The sequence below is a fragment of the Embiotoca jacksoni genome, unplaced genomic scaffold, assembly GCF_022577435.1.
Source record: "Embiotoca jacksoni isolate LCO1_2020_lvr unplaced genomic scaffold, fEmbJac1.0.p SCAF_60, whole genome shotgun sequence".
Classification (NCBI taxonomy): domain Eukaryota; kingdom Metazoa; phylum Chordata; class Actinopteri; family Embiotocidae; genus Embiotoca; species Embiotoca jacksoni.
In genome coordinates, this window is record NW_027185415.1 from 252,699 (window position 1) to 275,996 (window position 23,298).

The window sequence follows — 23,298 nt, forward strand, 5'->3', positions numbered from 1 at the left end:
ATGCAATTACACGAGCCATGCTGAGTTCTTTTCTTCCCTCGGCCTCTTCGCCGCCGCGGCCCATTCTCACCACTCCGTCTTCCTCGTCATCGGGCCAATACAATATCATGTTTTGTTGTTTTTGTGTTTTTGTCCCTTCAGGGACCAGCAATTAGGGAGGTCCTTTTAGTGCGTCTGGGAAACACTTAATTTGACCTGTTTTGTTAGTCATTTAATTTATTTCCCAAACACAGCGATCGCCTGCCGGGAACCTCGGCGGAGACGTTACTGTGTCCAGTTTGTGTCTTCACGTTTCATTGATTAGAGGTTGTCTTCACTCGCTGACATTTACAGCAACACTGAGGGTGAGCCGCCAAGACGCCGAAGAAACACAACTGGAAGAATTAGCAAAGGGGGAACATTTTTTATTTCATCTATTTTGCGTGACATTAAAGTACACATGACATATGTAGAATTAAGCATTTGTATAACTGTAAGTCATCTAAGAATAGAAGGATCATTAAATCGTGATGAGTTAAATGATGCTGGTGTTGAAAAGAAAAACGAAATAATTATTTCAAGCACGGCCGGACCAACCTGAGGACACACGAGACACAGCTGAGAAACACTGAGTCCATTATTCACTGTGTTTCATTATGTCCCCAAAAACAGAAATAAACCAGAACTGTAGCGAAAGAAAACAATTAGGCAACAACTGATTAAATACTAAAACGGTCTGACAGCAGCTCCTTCGATGTGAACATTTGATGGTTTCAGCTTATGAATGCTGGTCAGAAAAAAAAATAACATTTGGAAAAATAATTAAAATATGTTGTCTTTTGACTATTTCTTGACATTTCCTTCCTTATTTAATTGCTTATTTCAGAAAATATTTTGTAGCCATAGATATTGAATGTAGTTGGTGGTTACAGCTTAATAGTTCTTTAATGTTGGATCAATACGACCTTACTTGGGTTTTTCGTGTGTTATTTACCTAACGCATAACTATTATAATGATTTAATGAAGCACAACTTTACAACAAATCAGCACAATATAAACTAGATCACCCAAGTGGATGTTGACACAGAGACCCTCTGCAGAACGGGCCACCAGATGATATTCTACTCACTCCTACAAATTTATAATTCAGTTCAGTTTTATTTATATACTCCTAAATAACAACATATGTCATGTCAGGGTCCTCAACATAGAAAGGTTGAGATCTTACATTGTAGAGAGAAACCATGAGCAACAGTGGGAAGAAAAAAGTCCACTTTAACAAGACGAAAGCTCTGAAGGAGGCAGACTCAGTCTCAGAACCAGAACATCTGGACCGGTCCGAGAGACAACAGCAGCATAGCGATACAACACAACACCAATGGAGAGGTTGCTGGTCCTTTTATTAATATGCATGCTGACGTATCACAACACAGAGATCAAGCAAACAAAGGTTCATGTTGACACTCAGTAGTCACACCTCACACAGCATCACACCTCGTATACCTGAAGGAGCAACGAGTGGAGGGGCAACGAGAGGAGGGGCAACGAGAGGAGGGGCAACGAGAGGAGGGGCAACGAGAGGAGGGGCAACGAGTGGAGGGGCAACGAGAGGAGGGGCAACGAGAGGAGGGGCAACGAGAGGAGGGGCAACGAGAGGAGGGGCAACGAGAGGAGGGGCAACGAGTGGAGGGGCAACGAGAGGAGGGGCAACGAGTGGAGGGGCAACGAGAGGAGGGGCAACGAGAGGAGGGGCAACGAGTGGAGGGGCAACGAGTGGAGGGGCAACGAGAGGAGGGGCAACGAGAGGAGGGGCAACGAGTGGAGGGGCAACGAGAGGAGGGGCAACGAGAGGAGGGGCAACGACAGGAGGGGCAACGAGTGGAGGGGCAACGAGTGGAGGGGCAACGAGTGGAGGGGCAACGAGAGGAGGGGCAACGAGTGGAGGGGCAACGAGTGGAGGGGAAACGAGAGGAGGGGCAACGAGAGGAGGGGCAACGAGTGGAGGGGCAACGAGTGGAGGGGCAACGAGAGGAGGGGCAACGAGTGGAGGGGCAACGAGAGGAGGGGCAACGAGTGGAGGGGCAACGAGAGGAGGGGCAACGAGAGGAGGGGCAACGAGTGGAGGGGAAACGAGAGGAGGGGCAACGAGAGGAGGGGCAACGAGAGGAGGGGCAACGAGAGGAAACAAATGGGAAAACTACATTCATGCAGGTTTTTTAAGGTAAAGTAAGCGATAACAGCAGAATGGAAATCCAACGTTGGAGCGGCGACACATTTGAAGGCTTGTTTAAACCCGACCGGCTGCGAGCCGCCCTCCTTCAGGCCACGTCAGACTCACTTCTCTCTGCAGCGGCCGACTGCTCCTGTGGTTTCTCAGGGAACAGAGGAGGGGGGTGCTTCTCTTTACAGACTGTGGACGACACAGAATAATGACAAAAATTGAACGCACAAAAGCTGGACCGCAGACATTTGTGATGACGCTGCTGAAGTCCCATTTGTGCAGCACACTGAGCCTTTCACTTCATCTGTGTTTCAGCATGTTTATCGCTGTTTGAGGTCTGTGTTGATACCACATGCTGAATAAAACCGGCTGATGACACACAGATACGTACTCATCTCTCATTAACCCTCTGGTGTCCCTGTGTGGTTTTTGGAAACGTTGGAAGGGAAAGTATTTGTCCTTGAAGTAATTAGGCAGCTAATTAACAGATTGAAGGCATGAGGTTTTCATTCTTCCACTCACACACACAAATACACATTTGTATGATTCCTCACACACAGTTTCCTTTCACATCCATCACTGAGAGAGATGTGAGCTCTCGAGCCCAGGCATTACTGCCTCTTTCTGTCTCTCTCTGGCTTTGTCATGTCTCCTTTTTCTCTGTCCAACTGAAAAAAAAGAAGAGAGACAAGGGAGGGAGTATAAAAACGTACCCAGGATTCCCTGTTGGGACAGTTCCTCTTCTATAGAAATAAGCCGGTTGTATTTAGTCATCCTCTCAGCACCGCTGAGACCTCCCAGTTTGACATAGTCCAGGCCCAGACCGACAGCCTAAAGGGGGAGGAGAGCAGCAGCAGCATGTGAGACACAAACTGGTGCTGAGGAGACATACGGAGTTCATTTCCTGCCAAAACAAACAAAACATGTTTTACAAATGTCCTGCGATTCAGTGAGAAACACTTTGGATGGCAAATCCAGAACACCATTACAATACTAATGCATTTGGTTTTGAAAATAAAAAATGTAAAACAAAGACACAACATGTTTCTAAAACATTGGGCCTCATTCACCAATATCTTCTTAAGAATTTTCTTAAATTTGTTCTTAAAAAATGTCCAAAGAAAAAGTCTCTGTCAGATTCACGACGCGTTCTTAAACCCCGGATTTGTTCGCACCTGCTTTCTTATCTCGATGAATCCCGCGGTCCTCGTGAATTGAAAGCGCGTGCCACTTGTTCCTAATTAGCATAAGTAAACGCCCTGCCAATGCCCATAAAAGGACATGAGACTGCAGTGCCGTGTGCACACGGAGTCACAGGAAGTGAGACAGAAGAGAGAAGTTGAGAGAAACATAAATAATGGCGGTGGATCAGCGGAATATAAGAGGAAGAACAACTACAGCCGTTCAGAAACGGAGGTGCTGCTGCAGGAAGTCAACAGAAACAGATGTCATATTTAATAGCGTATATATAATACAGAGAAGTACTCCATATCAAATTTAAAACAAAATAAAATGCATGTGATTATTGCTTTCAGTGAACGGAGCAAAACTAATTCTGTAAAACTAACCAGCAGCGGGCAGACTGAACCCTCCTGAAGTAACACCTCCACACCTCCACCCACATCCTGTTCACCTCCACCCACATCCTGCTCACCTCCACCCAGACCGGGTAGAGGACAGAGAGAGGGACAGAGGGACATGCAGTGTGTTCCCTCTCCAGGTCTGTAAACCGTGGTTTTGTGGTCACTGTGATGGAGGTGTTAGCTGGTAACTAGTGTTTCCTATCTAGACCAAGTCTGTAGCGATGAGGAGACGGACACTGAAGGACGAATGGAAACTTGGTTACCGAAGACTTTTATCATTGACTAACGCTTCGTTGACAATTACAACACATCGTTACTGCAGATGGCTGCTGCTCTGACATGAGGCCGTTGAACAGAAAGACTGCAGAGATGCAGAGATGGTCTCTGACAGGAGCTGGAAGCAGGAGGAAAGAGATGAAGACTTACGATATCTGAGAAAGAGTCTTCACCGCAGGGCTCGCTGCATGTTGTTCCCATCAGCACTGCCCCTGAAGTCAACAAGTAAACACATGATACGTAATCCTCCATTAAATCAATGTCTTCACAGGTTCTCAGTTATGTTTCTGTTGGAGGTAAATGCAGAGCAGCACCGTGACATTAGGGTGACAGCGTGTTTTTGTGACCGCTCTTCCAGATCTACATCTGAGATCACAGCATGGACTTTTCAAAGCACTGTGAGCAGCTGCACTGTTACGTTGGACAACTCAACAGAAAACAGAAATTCAAGTCGTCTCAACCAAATATTTGAAGTTTCACAACATCACATCACAACATCACATCACAACATCACATCACATCACATCACAACATCACATCACAACATCACATCACATCACATCACAACATCACAACATCACATCATCACATCACAACATCACAACATCACATCACATCACATCACAACATCACATCACAACATCACATCACAACATCACATCACAACATCACAACATCACATCACAACAACACAACATCACATCACAACATCACATCACAACATCACAACATCACATCACAACATCACATCACATCACATCACAACATCACATCACAACATCACAACATCACATCACAACAACACAACATCACATCACAACAACACAACATCACATCACAACAACACAACATCACATCACAACATTACATCACAACATCACATCACAACATCACAACATCACAACATCACATCACAACATCACAACATCACATCACATCACATCACAACATCACATCACAACATCACAACATCACATCACATCACATCACAACATCACATCACAACATCACATCACAACATCACAACATCACATCACAACATCACAACATCACATCACAACATCACATCACATCACATCACAACATCACATCACAACATCACAACATCACAACACAACATCACAACATCACATCACAACATCACATCACAACATCACAACATCACATCACAACATCACATCACATCACATCACAACATCACATCACAACATCACAACATCACATCACAACAACACATCACATCACAACAACACAACATCACATCACAACAACACAACATCACATCACAACGTCACAACATCACATCACAACATCACATCACAACATCACAACATCACAACATCACATCACAACATCACATCACAACATCACAACATGACAACATCACATCACAACATCACAACATCACATCACATCACAACAACACAACATCACATCACAACAACACAACATCACATCACAACGTCACAACATCACATCACAACATCACATCACATCACAACATCACAACATCACAACATCACATCACAACATCACAACATCACAACATGACAACATCACATCACATCATCACAACATCACAACATCACATCACATCACAACATCACAACATCACAACATCACATCACATCACAACATCACAACGTCACAACATCACATCACAACATCACATCACAACATCACATCACATCACAACATCACATCACAACATCACAACATCACATCACATCACAACATCACATCACATCACAACACAACATCACAACATCACATCACAACAACACATCACATCACAACAACACAACATCACATCACAACATCACAACATCACATCACAACATCACAACATCACATCACAACATCACATCACAACATCACATCACAACATCACAACATCACATCACAACATCACAACATCACAACATCACATCACAACATCACAACATCACATCACAACAACACAACATCACATCACAACAACACAACATCACATCACAACATCACATCACATCACATCACAACATCACAACATCACATCACAACAACACAACATCACATCACAACATCACAACATCACATCACATCACAACATCACAACATCACAACCCAACATCACAACATCACATCACAACATCACATCACAACATCACAACATCACATCACAACATCACAACCCAACATCACATCACATCACAACATCACATCACAACATCACAACATCACATCACAACATCACAACCCAACATCACATCACATCACAACATCACAACCCAACATCACAACCCAACATCACATCACAACCCAACATCACAATATAACAACATCACAACCCAACATCACAACATCACAACCCAACATCACAACATCACAACATCACAACCCAACATCACAACATCACAACCCAACATCACATCACAACCCAACATCACAACATCACATCACAACATCACAACCCAACATCACAACATCACAACCCAACATCACAACATCACAACATCACATCACAACATCACAACATGACAACATCACATCACAACATCACAACATCACATCACATCACAACAACACAACATCACATCACAACAACACAACATCACATCACAACGTCACAACATCACATCACAACATCACATCACATCACAACATCACAACATCACATCACATCACAACATCACAACGTCACAACATCACATCACAACATCACATCATCACATCACAACATCACATCACATCACAACATCACAACATCACAACATCACATCACAACATCACATCACAACATCACAACATCACATCACATCACAACATCACATCACTTCACAACACAACATCACAACATCACATCACAACAACACAACATCACATCACAACAACACAACATCACATCACAACATCACAACATCACATCACAACATCACAACATCACATCACAACATCACATCACAACATCACATCACAACATCACAACATCACATCACAACATCACATCACAACATCACAACATCACATCACAACATCACAACATCACATCACAACATCACATCACAACATCACATCACAACATCACAACATCACATCACAACATCACATCACAACATCACATCACAACATCACAACATCACATCACAACATCACAACATCACATCACAACACAACATCACAACATCACATCACAACAACACAACATCACATCACAACGTCACAACATCACATCACAACATCACATCACAACATCACATCACAACATCACATCACAACATCACATCACAACATCACAACATCACATCACAACATCACATCACAACATCACAACATCACATCACATCACAACATCACAACATCACATCACAACAACACAACATCACATCACAACAACACAACATCACATCACAACGTCACAACATCACATCACAACATCACATCACATCACAACATCACAACATGACAACATCACATCACATCACATCACAACATCACAACATGACAACATCACATCACAACATCACAACATCACATCACATCACAACATCACAACGTCACAACATCACATCACAACATCACATCACAACATCACATCACAACATCACATCACATCACATCACAACATCACAACATCACAACATCACATCACAACATCACAACATCACATCACATCACAACATCACATCACATCACAACACAACACAACATCACAACATCACATCACAACATCACATCACAACATCACATCACAACATCACAACATCACATCACAACAACACAACATCACATCACAACAACACAACATCACATCACAACATCACAACATCACATCACAACATCACATCACAACATCACATCACAACATCACAACATCACATCACAACATCACATCACAACATCACATCACAACATCACATCACAACATCACATCACAACACATCACATCACAACACAACATAACATCACAACATCACAACATCACAACATCACATCACAACATCACAACCCAACATCACAACATCACATCACAACATCACATCACAACATCACAACATCACATCACAACATCACAACATCACATCACAACATCACATCACAACATCACATCACAACATCACAACATCACAACATCACATCACAACCCAACATCACAATATCACAACATCACAACCCAACATCACAACATCACAACCCAACATCACAACATCACAACATCACAACCCAACATCACAACCCAACATCACAACATCACAACCCAACACCACAACATCACAACCCAACATCACAACATCACAACATCACAACCCAACATCACAACCCAACATCACAACATCACAACCCAACACCACAACATCACAACCCAACATCACAACATCACAACATCACAACCCAACATCACAACCCAACATCACAACATCACAACCCAACATCACATCACAACCCAACATCACAACATCACAACATCACAACCCAACATCACAACATCACAACATCACAACATCACAACCCAACATCACAACATCACAACCCAACTCCTCTGAAATGCTGAAGTCCCTTTTTTACTGCTGTCGGTGTTCTGGAGCATTTTACGGGTCTTTGCTGATGATTCCTTGAGTTTGAGCCAAAACCTGATGTGCTCTCTCTGCTCAAGTCCATGGTGACATCACAGGTGTGCCCAGACAAATAGTCATAAAAACATGTGTGACTCTGGAGCTGACGTTGATCGAGCAACGTAACTTTCCATCACAGCTCCATGCACACAGCAGGAGAAGGCTCAGAGCGTTTTGTTGCCTCACTCCTTTTTTTATGCAACTTGTAACTAAACAAACAGGTTTCGACAGGAGCTGAGACGATCAACTCTCCTTGCCAGCACTGATTCAGCCTCCTCTTCTCAACTCCACCAATTACCTTGTTGCTCTGAGGTGATGCGGATCAAGTCACTGACTGTTGTGTTGTGGCCGTGTTTCATTATATGACCTCTGACTCCAGGAAGGGGCGGAGCTTGTGACTTGTAGGTGATGTCAGAGAGCAACGAACATGAATCTCCAATTGCATTGCTTAGCTTCTCCCACTGGTCTGTGTCCTTCCAGAGCAAGAACACACACATAAAGGAAGAGGAGCACAGGTGTAAGAGATGAAGAAATGATCATCCATACTTATATGAACCAACTGTTATCCACATAAACACTTGAACACAAAGAAACATTACTTCTAAAACCACGTGACTGATGAAGTTCTGCACGGAGCCCTACAGGTAAATAAAAAGTTTGTGAGCTGCTCATGACTAGAAGAACAAAATCTGTGACACTAATAAGTCAGATGTTGTGTTGAATGAAGGTGTTTACAGTAAACCAGGGTGAACTCCAGAAAGGAGCATCAGCAAGTCTGCACCTGTAACTATGGCAACGGATGCTTTATAACTAACCTGTTCCACAGTTTCATCAGAAAATTTTTTATTAACTGGTGGATGAAAATAGTCATTTGTTGCAGTAAACTGCTATTTTTAATCACATGTCTGAGTACTTATTAAAAATAAAACTTTATTTATCGGGCTTTTCTCTGTGCTTCTTCAGTAGGGACCACAGGGCTTGGAGCTGGAAGCCACATGGAGTCAGAAAGAACTGAGAGAATTAACACATTGTTGGTTTTGGTATTTTCCTTTGGTTTGCCAGTAAAAAGATCACAAATACCATAACCCTCATCCTTTAACATCAAGTTTAAAGCTATCTCTGTATTCGGATTGGATGAATAACATGAACAGATATTCAGGAATTTTCTTTTGTCCTCAGTGTCAGGTGCAGAAACTACAGAGAAATCAACGTATAAAAATGTATAAAATGTTGATGACAGAATGAACATGTTTTCAACTGACCTCTCTCCTAAATGGATCGATTATTGCCACCACCGCTGGGTATTTGCTGATGAGGGTTTGGTACACATCCACGAGTTCATCTGGAGACTTCAGAACTCCTGTTGTAATTTCATACTTCCCTTTAGACTGAGGAAGAGAAGAAGACAAACTCTCCACAACTTGTTTCTTTATCTGCTGTGACAAACTGTGTTTGCCTGTATAGAAGGACTCCCATGAGCCCTTTGACTACCTTTTGTCAACTTACATAGTCCATTAGCTCAGGGGCAGCACAGTTCAGCGCTAAATGGATCTCTGTTCCTAGTGCAAGGTCGAGGTTACAACAGGCCTCAGTGACCAGATCCAGAGGCTGTTCGGGTCGCTCAAAGTTCCCAGCCAGCGCTCCACAGTTACACACAACGGCCTGGTTGGCCTCGGGGAAAACACATCGATCACCACGTCAACAATCTCTGTGTCTTGTCTTTTTACATATCCAAATGAATTCATACAGTCACATGCATTGTTCTTTACATCTCTGGTCCCTGAATACGTCTGCTGAAAAGTAGGTTAGCTGAAGCTACATGTGAATGACAATAGATGAGTATATATTCATTCTGTAGGTTTAAATAAGACTGTTGTCGCTGCAAGGTTATTAGAAGCTGAGTGTCCCACTCACATTCTGCACTGTTCACATTATGAATGAAAGTTCTGGGGGTCACTGAACAATGCCGGAGATATTTCTATACAGTACCAAAGCAGTATTAAGAAGGTAAATAGAGGAAATATTCAATACTTTAATAAGCAATTTCAACATACTTTTAGGCCTGCATACCAATATTTAAAGATTACCCATGAAATTCCAATAGAACTCTCCCTTTATGTACATATCCTCTGCTCTCGTGAACTCTGTTTCTTAGAGAGAATAAATAGCGATGTCCCTCACCCCAGCTTTTGTGGAAGTGTTGATAATTCTCATCATCTCCTTTTGTAACTGGAGGGTCATTGTGATGATCTGTTGAAGAAGTTCACAGTTCAGTGCATTTCAGAAACGATGTAGTGGGGGAAAAAAAGCATATATACGAACCAAGGTGTTTTACCAATAATATACCAGATCATAAAAACCAAAGAGGAAGCAAAGAACTTTAAAAACAGTGAACGTATCCACACCAACGGCCACCTCAGAGACGTGGGCCACAGACAGAAAACGTACCGACTGCACAGAAATATGGCGGGACAGTTAAATACTTGTTTGACTCGGTGTCCCACTTTGGGGATCAGGACGACCTCCTCCAGTAAACTGAGTTTTCCAGGAGAAGTCTTCCCACAGCTCAGCAATGTCACCAAAGACACAGGGATGTGAAACTGTGTTGGACCCTGAACAGAAGAGTTTCCTTAAATATTATTATATGTTGCCTCCAGTGTTTGTGGGATTTTAAGCGTTAGAGCTTATGTGGTCAAACCTCTCGATTCTTCAGCTCTGCTGTGTATTTGTAGAGCGGGATGTCCTTTATTTGTGCCCCAGTTTTGGCCACAGCCAGCGACACTGTGCCGACGGCCAAGCTCCCACTCAGGACCACTTCTGGAGGTTCTGCTGGAGGGAAAGGCTTCTCCACAACAATGCTCTTTTTTCCTGTAATGAAAGAAAAATTACAAACTAGAACACATATTCATGTGACAGAAGCAGTTTGAAGGCACATTTGGGGCTCTGATATGAAAAGTGTGTCGATTGAAGGAACAGCAACCAGCCATTGGTTGTTATTCTGCATCCTGGTCGAGACGGTCAGGGGGTTTCGGTCAGTTAAAATTGTTCCCTGAGTTGACCCCTCAACCCACATACAAGTCCAACAACTGCAAGGACCAGATCAATGCCAGTGTTTCCCTCTCCACCACAGAATAGTTCGGTTAGTGACAACTGAATACCCCCTTTGCCCTTCTTACAGCACCGAGTCCATGAACCTCCACCTGGATTTTAAAAGGCATCTCAAAGTTTGGAGCTGCAAGCACTGGAGAGCAACAAAGCATGTTTTTCACCAGATCAAAAGCACCCTGATATTGGGGAGACCACAGAAATGCAACCTTTTCACCCAGAAAGTTTTGTCAGTGGGGCCATCATAGTGGAAAAGTTCAGACAAAAACTCCAACAATACCCCACCGGACCCAAAAAAACACATCAGCTATTTCTTTTTTTATCAGCACTGGATCCTCACCAACAACCTCAACCTTAGTTCTCACAACCTTGCTCAGATATGTCATGTGCCTCCAGCAAACTCACACTTCAGACTGGCCTCAACCAAGCAATCAAACAGGGCCTTGAGTCGCTGGGCGTGATTGTCCCAAGAAGAACTGACCAACTACAACATGATCCAAATATGCAGTCATCATCAAGTGCTGGAACGTAGATGGGGCGTCCCGCAACCCAAAAGGCATGACTTCATTAAAATAATCCCCCAAGTGAATTGAAACTGGTGATTTCTTTTGCCCTTTGTGTCAGTGGCACCTGCCAGTAACCTTTCAGAGGATCCAGTTTCATAAGGAATCTTGCACCACCTACCTGATCAATGCAATCTTTGGTATTGGGTAACAGTCAGGCATTGGTACCGCATCAACCTTCCTGAAATCTGTGCAGAATCAGATCCATTATACTTAGGAGCAAGCAAACATGGTGAAGCCATGCTAAGCTTCCTGTGGGCCATTTACAATTGGAGACGAAAACCCTTCACTTGTGTGTCAAGGATATTTACAGGAGGATCAATTATTTTCCATCGGTCACTCCAAAGTGCCAAAGGTACACGTAATGAATGCTCAAAAACCAGCTCATTGGGGCAGCACAACATTAAAATCTATCCATATTCTCCATAAACAAACTGTAAAAACACGATAAAAAAAAACAAAAAGTCACCATCATTGCAATATCCTTATCAAACACCATATCTTGAGTTGGGAGAACCTCATTAAATTCACTGATGTGTGTCTGGTTTTTAAATTTGTACATGGCATGGCCCCGCCTCCGCTTAGTGATTTTATTAAACAACGCACTCCAAGTATCAGACACACTAGATCTGCTTCAAGAGGTGATTGTGTCATTTCACCATAGGTCAAGCTCTTTTAGCAAATCTGCATTATCTGTGAATTCAGCACACTCGTTGAATGCTCTGCCATCACACATACACACAAAAAACACGTACAAAACATTCAAACGTAGCCTTAATGAATGGCTTGTTGCCACTCAGGTGTGCAAGCATTAATGTGCTGTCTGTCCTGCCTGCTTGGTTCACCTATATGTGCATTTGTCTTGTTCAGTGTTGATGTATGTTCTGTGCCTCAGTGTTATATATGTGTTTGTACTGTAGGTACACTTTTCTTTTTCTTATATGTGAATTGGTTTTGTCTATACGTTACTGTCTGTTTATCGATTATTTGAAATTTAGTCATTTTAGGCTGCCTTCAAACATCTGGCCGGGGACAGCAGATGAAAATTAGCCTCTCTGGCTAACTCTGGCTCACTTACAGTTTTACTGCTGATTGGTGTGCATTGTCCCTGCAAAACAAACAATAAAATAAAAACATTTAAAAAATGTAAATAAAAACCAGCTCACTGGGGCTATAGGTCCTCTACTCTCCTGACAAACGTCCTGCACAACAAGTAACAGCCAAGCCAGAACTTCTTCTCAGTCCTGGGAAAACTCAGTCAGAGTTCAACATTGACTTTAAAGTTTGGTGAAAGCGCTGCAGAGCTCCTGCGACTCTTGCATCACCCTCAGAAAAAACAAAAGTGGATATAAAGCAAGTTAGAGCGTCCAGTGCTGCTAACACAACTTAACATAAAACGTAAAGGAAAAGCAGCCGGGTTCTTGGTATTCTGACACATAACAGTCAACATGCTCCTGTTTTACTCACTGCTGCTGCCCTTGTTTGTTGGGAGCCCTCCACATCAGCGTTTTGCTGTCTTTTAACATCAAGATTTTTAACATTTGTCTCTTCTTCCATCAGTTCTGTCTCTGTCTGCTCACATCTGCAGGTTTAGGCTCATCGGTCTCATTCATCATATCTGTTCACTGGAATATGGAAGTTAAGGCGAACAGATAGTTACAACTATTCATATTGGATGATAAATTATGCTTCTACTTAGAATATGACGTCGTCATCCGGGATCATTTCATGTTAATATTGTACAAAAGAATAACCTTTTTTCTGCTGCACATTTCTTGATTATTTTTCAACCCTCAACTCTTTCCTGCTCTTAGTTCTGATCTTTGGGTTTCCAGGTTAACTGTCCTCCATCGGTAGCGTGTTCATCAGGAACGTTTTCCATCACGTGACCCTCACTGCCACAACCAAAGCACATAACAAGAACACGATGCTACAAGTCTTCATGTTCACTTCAAAGCCAGATTCAGTTTCTCGTGTCTCTTTTTCAGCATCTTGCTCACTTGTCATCTTGAAGACACAACATCTCAGAAGAGGTGCGTTCTGATTGGGTAAACTATATCTCTTCATGTCTCCATAACTCTGATAGACAGATCATCACTAACAAAGGGCAGGATATTGGATATGAAGATCCTCTTAGCTGCTGTAGTCAGAAGCAAACTCGCATAAACGTATCATTACCACGACATCTCTCTCAACTACTTTACTTTCCTTTTCAACCTGATCAACGGATGTCACAACAGCGGCAGAGAGAGAGAGAAAGAGATAAATCAAAGATTTAAAAAACAGCCTGAAAATAAACCTACATGTTCTGATGCCATTACAGGTGTCTCTTTGTCTTCTTTTCTAAAGGCAGTTCATACTGAAGATTACAACGCTCAGATACCAAATTAGAAAGCCGTCCTTTTCACTTCCTGTGAATGCTGCCTAATGATGACTGTAGGGTTGTCTAATAATGAGGGAAAAGCTGCCTAATAGATTGGAGCACAAATGAAGGCTCTTTGCACCTGTTATTGTCATGAAGATGGATGTAAATCACATTACACTGAGTGTTTTCACCACATATCATACATCTTTCGGCAGATTTGTAGCGCTTCCCGCAACGAAACATTCTCTAAGTTCTCTGATTGTCTTCAGTTTGCAAATAGCCAAACCTGCACGTTTTTGATAAATATGAATTTTTTTTTTGAAGTTCCAGAGGTGTCAAGGATTGCAAAAAGTGCCATTTTAAACACTAGCTGGATGGTCCCTCTCCACTACTAGGAGGTGCTGCGAATACAAACAGCAAAAGGCATGAGAACCTATTTAGTTCTGGAGGAAACTCTCTGGAGGGAAGTTGTTGGTGGTGGTGGGGGCGGGGTGGGGTGGAGTGGGGTGGTGGTGGTGGTGGTGGGGGCGGGGGAGTGGTGGTGCGGGGGGGGGGGGGTGTTTATCAGTCACACATTAGATAACATACCTGATCTTTATGCTCCATGGTATATGGGTGCTTGATGACTTTTCTTGTGTTTGTTTGTTTGTTTGTTTGTTTGTTTGTTTGTTTGTTTGTTTGTTTGTTTGTTTGTTTGTTTGTTTGTTTGTTCATGTAGTTTTACTTTCCCATGTGTTGTCCTTGAGATATAATTGTTGGAAAAGAGACATGACAACCACCTAATAGAAATTGATATTCCTGTGTTACACGTACTTCGTGTATCTCGTGTCTCTATCTGTGTGCTCCTATTTGTTGTTGCACTCTTTGCTCATTGTTTCAGCTGCTTTTCGACTCCTCCTCCATTTGTCTACCTGCCTCACCCTTCATGTGCCTTTTGTCTTGGCTGCATTTGGGTCCAGTAACCATTTTACACTTTGATCCTGAAATCCAATCAGTTCATTCTCGGGACCAAGTGAAGAAAGTCCCTGGAAGGCGTTCTTGAAATAATTTGCTCACCAGAATGGGACAAACTCCATTAAAGACATAATTCCTGTGGCTTTGGCTGCTGCCGGTGCAGAGGCATAAAAACACATTGTGAGCTCAGTATTTGGCCGCCGGTGTAAGATGTCTTATTGGTACCGAACACGAGGCAGTGCTGTTGCGTGACTAGCCTCGAGCCTACTTTTATCAGTGCTCTTCTTCTCTTTAGTCTTCATAGGTGGTGGAGAAGGAAGCGCCGCCTCTGGTTTGCTTGGAGGATGACTCTCCTGCTTCTGGAGGTCTTTCTCCTCCAGGAAGCGGGCCGTGAAGAAATTGCTGTGCAAATACAGAGAACAAAATGAATAAGTTAGTGTCATGAAAACAGTCTTTAGGCAAAGATCCAATGACACGCAACAGGAATTGTGTGTAAGTTTGTAGGTACTGAGCTGCGAGGTATTTATGGCACCGGTGATCTCTACTGACCGGTAAAACAAAGTTCTGTACTTGGTGCATTATTAGCAATCTAAACAAACAATATTATTAGTTCAGCAGACTTATGATAACCCTTTTCATGCACATGACACAGTCTTTGTGTGCATGCAGCTTATCTCCAACTGTCCCCTCTAATGTGCTTCAGGCATCTCTGCAAAACGCCAGTCTTACTTTGAAACCTCGAAGGAAAACAACTGTCACAAAATCAAATGCAATTAAAAGATTAAGATGAGAAAATTTTTATTTTTCTCTTCAGGAAAAAGAAACAATTGTGAAATCAACCAGTCGGTGCTTCAATATGAAGATATGCTGGACTTCCATGCTGCTAATTCCACATTAATCACTGTACACTTTATGAAATAGTAGGCTGGTCCAACAAAACAACGGCATCCTACCAGTTTACTTTCCCCTAAAGCTGTCTGAATATATAACAACCTTTCTCATTCAGCCTTTCAGCAATTTGCCCCATAAACTACTGGAAGATGAACTGGATATTATCTATTCTAGCTGTCATTCATATCAAACATTCCCACTGCTTGTATTCAAATCCATTACAAGACAGGCAGTCATCATTGTCCACCCTTTAACTGGATCCAACTGGATCCTAATTCACCAAAGAAGCACTACTTATTCATTTATTTGTTTGTTTGTTTACCTTTTACATTATGTTTACTTTATAGTGCAGTAGATTCAATGTGATAACTATCAGATAGAGTTGTTAGGTTCCAACATTTCTGAATTTCACTGTTTTAAAGCATTATTAAAGCGATGGTAAAATAATGGAAGGGTCCTAAATATCTCAAATTAGAATAAATGTAACTCTTCCTCAATAATAAATAATAAATAAATAAATGCCGTCCCTCCAGCAGTATTTACAGCAAATACACTAAAACTTTCCCCTGAAGGTGAATTTAGGAAAAATGAAAATGAAAAATACTGAATAAACAATAATAGGTATAAATAAAATCAACCCAAAAATCTCAATTTGATTTTTGGAGTATGATGTGTGTTTTATTATTTTGATGTTCCTCCAGAGAAGCCCAAACACTACCTGAGTATGTGGTCCACCTGCAGCTGGTCACAGGGGCTTTGGTCTTTGAGCAGGCTGGTCAGAGGTTGATTGATCCACTGGACAGCAGTCATCACATGATCAGCCCTCTCCTCACTCGCAGGTCTGCCGTTCGCTGGCGTGTTCTCAGGTGTCAAGTGTCCAGAGATGGCAGCTGAGGAGGTGCTCTGACAGCAGGAGAGAAGAACCAGATATTCACCAGCGATTGGTGTTGTGAATGTCATGTCTGATGAGCAGAAGGCCCCACGACGCCCACAACACTTCCTGACACATTCACCTCCTCCTCAACCACGTTCACCTCCTCCTCAACCACGTTCACCTCCTCCTCAACCACATCATCTCTCCACCTCCTCCTCCTCAACCATATCATCTCTCCACCTCCACCTCCTCCTCCTCCACCACATCATCTCTCCACCTCCTCCTCCTCCACCACATCATCTCTCCACCTCCTCCTCCTCAACCATATCATCTCTCCACCTCCACCTCCTCCTCCTCCACCACATCATCTCTCCACCTCCTCCTCCTCAACCATATCATCTCTCCACCTCCACCTCCTCCTCCTCCACCACATCATCTCTCCACCTCCACCTCCTCCTCCTCCACCACATCATCTCTCCACCTCCTCCTCCTCCACCACATCATCTCTCCACCTCCTCCTCCTCAACCATATCATCTCTCCACCTCCACCTCCTCCTCCTCCACCACATCATCTCTCCACCTCCACCTCCTCCTCCTCCACCACATCATCTCTCCACCTCCTCCTCCTCCACCACATCATCTCTCCACCTCCTCCTCCTCAACCATATCATCTCTCCACCTCCACCTCCTCCTCCTCCACCACATCATCTCTCCACCTCCTCCTCCTCCACCACATCATCTCTCCACCTCCTCCTCCTCAACCATATCATCTCTCCACCTCCACCTCCTCCTCCTCCACCACATCATCTCTCCACCTCCTCCTCCTCAACCATATCATCTCTCCACCTCCACCTCCTCCTCCTCCACCACATCATCTCTCCACCTCCACCTCCTCCTCCTCCACCACATCATCTCTCCACCTCCACCTCCTCCTCCTCCACCATATCATCTCTCCACCTCCTCGACCAATCAGTGATCACCGTGTGTGGTGACGTGAGATGACGTTAAAATCAAGTGTTTTCTCTGAAGGAGGCCGATTGGTTAAAGTCTGCTCCAATAGTTTCTAAGTTAACCTGAAGGAGGACACAACGACCAGAAGGAGAAGGACCAGACCCATTTTTAATGCGGTGGATATTTTCACGACATCTTTGCTAAATGTGAAAAATGAGCTTTACCTTTTCCTTGTTGTGGATGATACAGAAGAGCTCGGCCTCAATGGAGAGTTCTCCTCTGGCGTCATAAACCTCTCGTCCCTTCAGTCTGCTGATCCGTGGGGCTGCAGAGAGGTTTGTGAAGTAATCTGCCTGAAGTGACAGTTCAGAAGAAAAGTATTACGTCATTGTGATTCTCTGCTTTGAGCAGGATAGTTTTCACTTCTCCTTCACCGAGGACGTCCACACATGTACACTGTTTACTCCAGTACTCTCGAACCGTCATTGTTTTATAGCACTGGACCAAAACAGCAAGATGTGTCCACAGCATGTATTTAAATCACGTGTTACACCACTTGTAGAAGCTGTTGTGTTTTCTAAGGATGAGTTTTGACTACTGCTGAATAACGACACCGAAACTCTGCAAAGTTCTTCTCAACACACTAACATGTTTGCACACAGAGTGAAAATTACACTTCGTGGTTGCAGTTTGATCACAAAGGAAGAAAATCCTCTTCTCTGCCTACAAACATGTAAGAAGACACACATTCACCTCACCTGAATGACACGAGGTGAAAAGAGAAGCCTCGGAAATAGTTATAACGTTGACTTTTTATAACAAAATCTAACATTGAAAACACGATGTAAAAACCTCCAGAGCTAACAGTGCAAAAAAATATTGACAATGTGAATGTCCTTCCTCAAAAATGAAGAAAACTTATTCATAATGTGACATTTATTAATGCCCAGCTAGCATTTTGTAAGGCTGCATTATATTTAGTTATTACAGGTCAGCGCATCTATAAATGTCTCCTGGAGTTGAGTTTCAATGGACAAAGTTTCTCTACTTTCTACCTCAGTTTCTTGCTTTCTGCCTCTTCCTTCCAGAAGACCAGTAACGGTGAGGGAGGACAGGAAATTAAACCAGGCAATGATGTCCTGGTTATGTTGAGGGAGGTGGTGCTTTAGTTCTTAACTACAAACGTATTGTCTTTAACCGTTCAGTGAAATAACAGAGAACTCCTGTTGTGTTAGTTTTCCATTTAAAACAGCAGATTCACTGTTTGTGGCGCTTTTTGCTGCAATGCATTTTATTTGTATGAAACCACCCTGATCCATCTCTGGCCGGTTAACATGAAGTCAATATCTGAGCAGAATATGATGTAAACAAGGCTGCGCGCACACGAGGTCCAGCAGCAGGTGAGCAGGTGAGCAGGTCCTACCAGGTAACCGTGCAGGTCCGCGGGCTGCAGGAGGAACAGCTCGTTCAGAACTCTCTCCACCTCCTCACGAACTCTGTGAACGCGGTAAAACTCCGCCGCCGCGTTTCTCATGTCGTACATGTCCCGGTAGTCTCCGGACAGACATCTGGGAGGTCCTGGATGAGACATGGCGCAGGCGGCGTCGCTGTCGTTTTCTGTGTTGCGTGTTGCCATGGGAACAGCGTGTCCACGTGACCCTGGAAATAAGCGACGCCGCGCGCAGCTTCCGTATTTTCTTTGAATACGTACAATATATGCATATAATACAAAACATATCTACAACAAATAGTATCACAAAAATAAAGACATATTTATAAAATATAGAGAAACACACTCAACTTCAAATGACTGTTTTTCAATGAAATGGTATTTACGGGATGTAACTCCAGTTGTGAGCCCGTTGCTCTCTGACAGTCCCCCAACCTATGGTTGGTCCCTGTAAGGAGGGACCAGGCCAGCCTTCATACAACACCACCACCTCCTCTCTGACAGTCCCCCAACCTATGGTTGGTCCCTGTAAGGACGGACCAGGCCAGCCTTCATATAACACCACCTCCTCTCTGACAGTCCTCCAACCTATGGTTGGTCCCTGTAAGGAGGGACCAGGCCAGCCTTCATACAACACCACCACCTCCTCTCTGACAGTCCCCCAACCTATCGGTTGGTCCCTGTAAGGAGGGACCAGGCCAGCCTTCATACAACACCACCACCTCTCTGACAGTCCCCCAACCTATTGGTTGGTCCCTGTAAGGACGGCCCAGGCCAGCCTTCATACAACACCACCACCTCCTCTCTGACAGTCCTCCAACCTATGGTTGGTCCCTGTAAGGAGGGACCAGGCCAGCCTTCATACAACACCACCACCTCCTCTCTGACAGTCCCCCAACCTATTGGTTGGTCCCTGTAAGGAGGGACCAGGCCAGCCTTCATACAACACCACCTCCTCTCTGACAGTCCCCCAACCTATGGTTGGTCCCTGTAAGGAGGGACCAGGCCAGCCTTCATACAACACCACCACCTCCTCTCTGACAGTCCCCCAACCTATCGGTTGGTCCCTGTAAGGACGGCCCAGGCCAGCCTTCATACAACACCTCACCTGTACCTGGATCATCTGTTTAAATTCATTTTAATATAACGTGCAGGTATCAGCTGTGGTTCATTTTATTGTAGTATTATTACTGAACAGAAAACCCTTTTTTTTTAAGGTTTAGGTTTATTACATCTTCGAACATATTAATCTGCGTCTCCACTCCAATGGTACCGTGATCTAAGACATGTTTCTCACATTATTAAGTGTCTGTTGACATTGTACAATTAATGTTCACCGTGCTGCAGAGTTATTTCATTTTCATTTGAATTGTCCTTCGCTGCTGTCTGTTGGGTCTTAGAGCTGGATGAGGGCGTAGTGTCTGGGTAGTGTCTGGGTTGGTGTTTGAATGGAGGTCAAAGGTTTTCTCTCTGACTCAGGTGAGAAATTGACTTCGTAGTGTTCAGAGTGATGTACTGGATTACTATGTTTGACGTGTATGTTTCCTCTGCTGCTGTTTTGTAGTTGTATTTCTTTCGTGAAGTTGATTGCAAATAAAATAAAAATGTGGTTAGAGCAGGTGGACGCTGCTGAGACGGAGAACCGGGCCGGATCGGTCGAGATAAGGTCTGCGCTGCCTGTTTGGTTGGTTTGTGAGTGACAGGTTTGTGGTGGTCAGAATTCGTTTGAGTGCAATGCCATGTTGGTTGGCTTCTTTGCAGTGGAAGTCCAGATGTTCTCCATTCAGATCAACCATAATGAGGACATAATTAGGGGTTGGAAATGGCTTTAAACAGAGACTCTGAGGGTTTTGTTCTCGGAGGACAGTTAACACTGGTGACTGATGATATGTGTGAATTTCAATGGAAACATATTCATCTCCTTTCAGTTCCTCTGGTTCGCTGTATTCAATGTTTCTCCTCTGTTCCTTTCTATCAATGTTGATTCACTATTGGTTTCATAACAGTGCTTCAGTCATGGACGTTCCAGTGATGCTCTTGTTGTTAAGCAGATTGATTAGTTCCTCTTTTCTTCCCTTTATTCCTCCTTGATGTATAGGAAGGTGGTGAGAGCCCTTTCAAAGACTATTAGAAGTATAAGCTGACAAGAGGATGTTCTGCTCTTGGTTAAAACGGGACGGGGTAAAGGGTTGAATGAATCCAGGTGTAGGACTCCAACTTACGGCTCAGACTCTCAGGTAAAATGGTCTTTACTTGAAAACAGGTTGAAAACAAGTGGAAAACACCAGCGGCAGAAACACTAACAGTCCAAAGTCCAGAAACCAGGAAGCAATGAATCAGGTGACAGAACCAGAGGGCTAAAAAACAGGTGGCTGCAGAGCAGCGTAACCGGAGACTGTGGTACCGGGGACGTGGAGACTCAGGCAGACATACTGACGACTGCTGAGTCAGAGAAGCAGAGACGTCCAGCAGATGGTCTGGTGGCTGGACTGAAAGGTAGGGCAGCTCTGGAGGACAGCCTGGAGACCAACCTGGAGACTAACCTGGAGACTAACCTGGAGACCAACCTAGAGACTAACCTGGAGACCAACATGCAGGACAGCCGGGAGACCAACCTGGAGGACAGTCTGGAAGACAGTCTGGAGGACAACCTGGAGGACAACCTGGAGGACAGCCTGGAGGACAGCCTGGAGACCAACCTGGAGACCAACCTGGACAGACCGGCAAAGACTCATTGGGAAACCAGCAGCAATGGTGGAGCCGGTTGTGAAGTGGCTGGAACGAGCCACCGTGGAACCTAACGAGGATCAGGAACTGGAACGACCCACCGTGGAACCTGACGAGGATCAGGAACTGGAACGACCCACCGTGGAACCTGACGAGGATCAGGAACTGGAACGACCCCCCTTGAAACCTGACGAGGATCAGGAACTGGAACGACCCCCCCGTAGAACCTGACGAGGATCAGGAACTGGAACGACCCACCGTGGAACCTGACCAGGATCAGGAACTGGAACGACCCACCGTGGAACCTGACGAGGATCAGGAACTGGAACGACCCACCGTGGAACCTGACGAGGATCAGGAACTGGAACGACCCACCGTGGAACCTGACGAGGATCAGGAACTGGAACGACCCACCGTGGAACCTGACGAGGATCAGGAACTGGAACGACCCCCCGTGGAACCTGACGAGGATCAGGAACTGGAACGACCCACCGTGGAACCTGACGAGGATCAGGAACTGGAACGACCCCCCGTGGAACCTGACGAGGATCAGGAACTGGAACGACCCACCGTGGAACCTGATGAGTATCAGGAACTGGAACGACCCACCGTGGAACAGGAACAGGATTAGAAGTCCCAGCGTGGAACAGGAACAGGCAGCATCGATCCAACCAGAGACTGGTGGCATGACACCAATGGCCCGCCCGGAGGTGGGGACTCGAGGGGGGTGGCGGCGTTGACCCACCAAGATATATTTATTTTGAAC

The 23,298-nt window shown here is 44.1% G+C and overlaps 1 protein-coding gene across 1 annotated transcript; it reads right to left on the reverse strand.

Moving 5' to 3' along the window:
* Positions 1-387: 387 nt before the first annotated feature.
* Positions 388-19,946, reverse strand: eno4 (enolase 4). The gene is made up of 13 exons (XM_069174693.1): positions 19,779-19,946; positions 18,580-18,708; positions 17,249-17,433; positions 15,908-16,041; positions 11,351-11,520; positions 11,136-11,264; positions 10,834-10,902; positions 10,159-10,323; positions 9,915-10,040; positions 8,951-9,125; positions 4,211-4,272; positions 2,915-3,032; positions 388-2,390 (listed from the first exon to the last, which is right to left on the reverse strand). The coding sequence occupies exons 1-13, from the start codon at positions 19,944-19,946 to the stop codon at positions 2,299-2,301; spliced, it is 1,722 nt and encodes a 573-aa protein (XP_069030794.1). The 3' UTR covers positions 388-2,298.
* Positions 19,947-23,298: the final 3,352 nt, after the last annotated feature.

Bases quoted from the DNA above. Each gene is read 5' to 3' on its own strand.
- eno4 (XM_069174693.1), bottom strand. From the start codon at position 19,946: ATGTCTCATCCAGGACCTCCCAGATGTCTGTCCGGAGACTACCGGGAC. The intron at 16,042-17,248 runs GTAGTGTTTGGG...GTATTTGCACAG, and splicing joins CAGGTGGACCACATACTCAG to CAATTTCTTCACGGCCCGCT. The intron at 9,126-9,914 runs GTCAGTTGAAAA...TTGCTCTGGAAG, and splicing joins TCGATCCATTTAGGAGAGAG to GACACAGACCAGTGGGAGAA.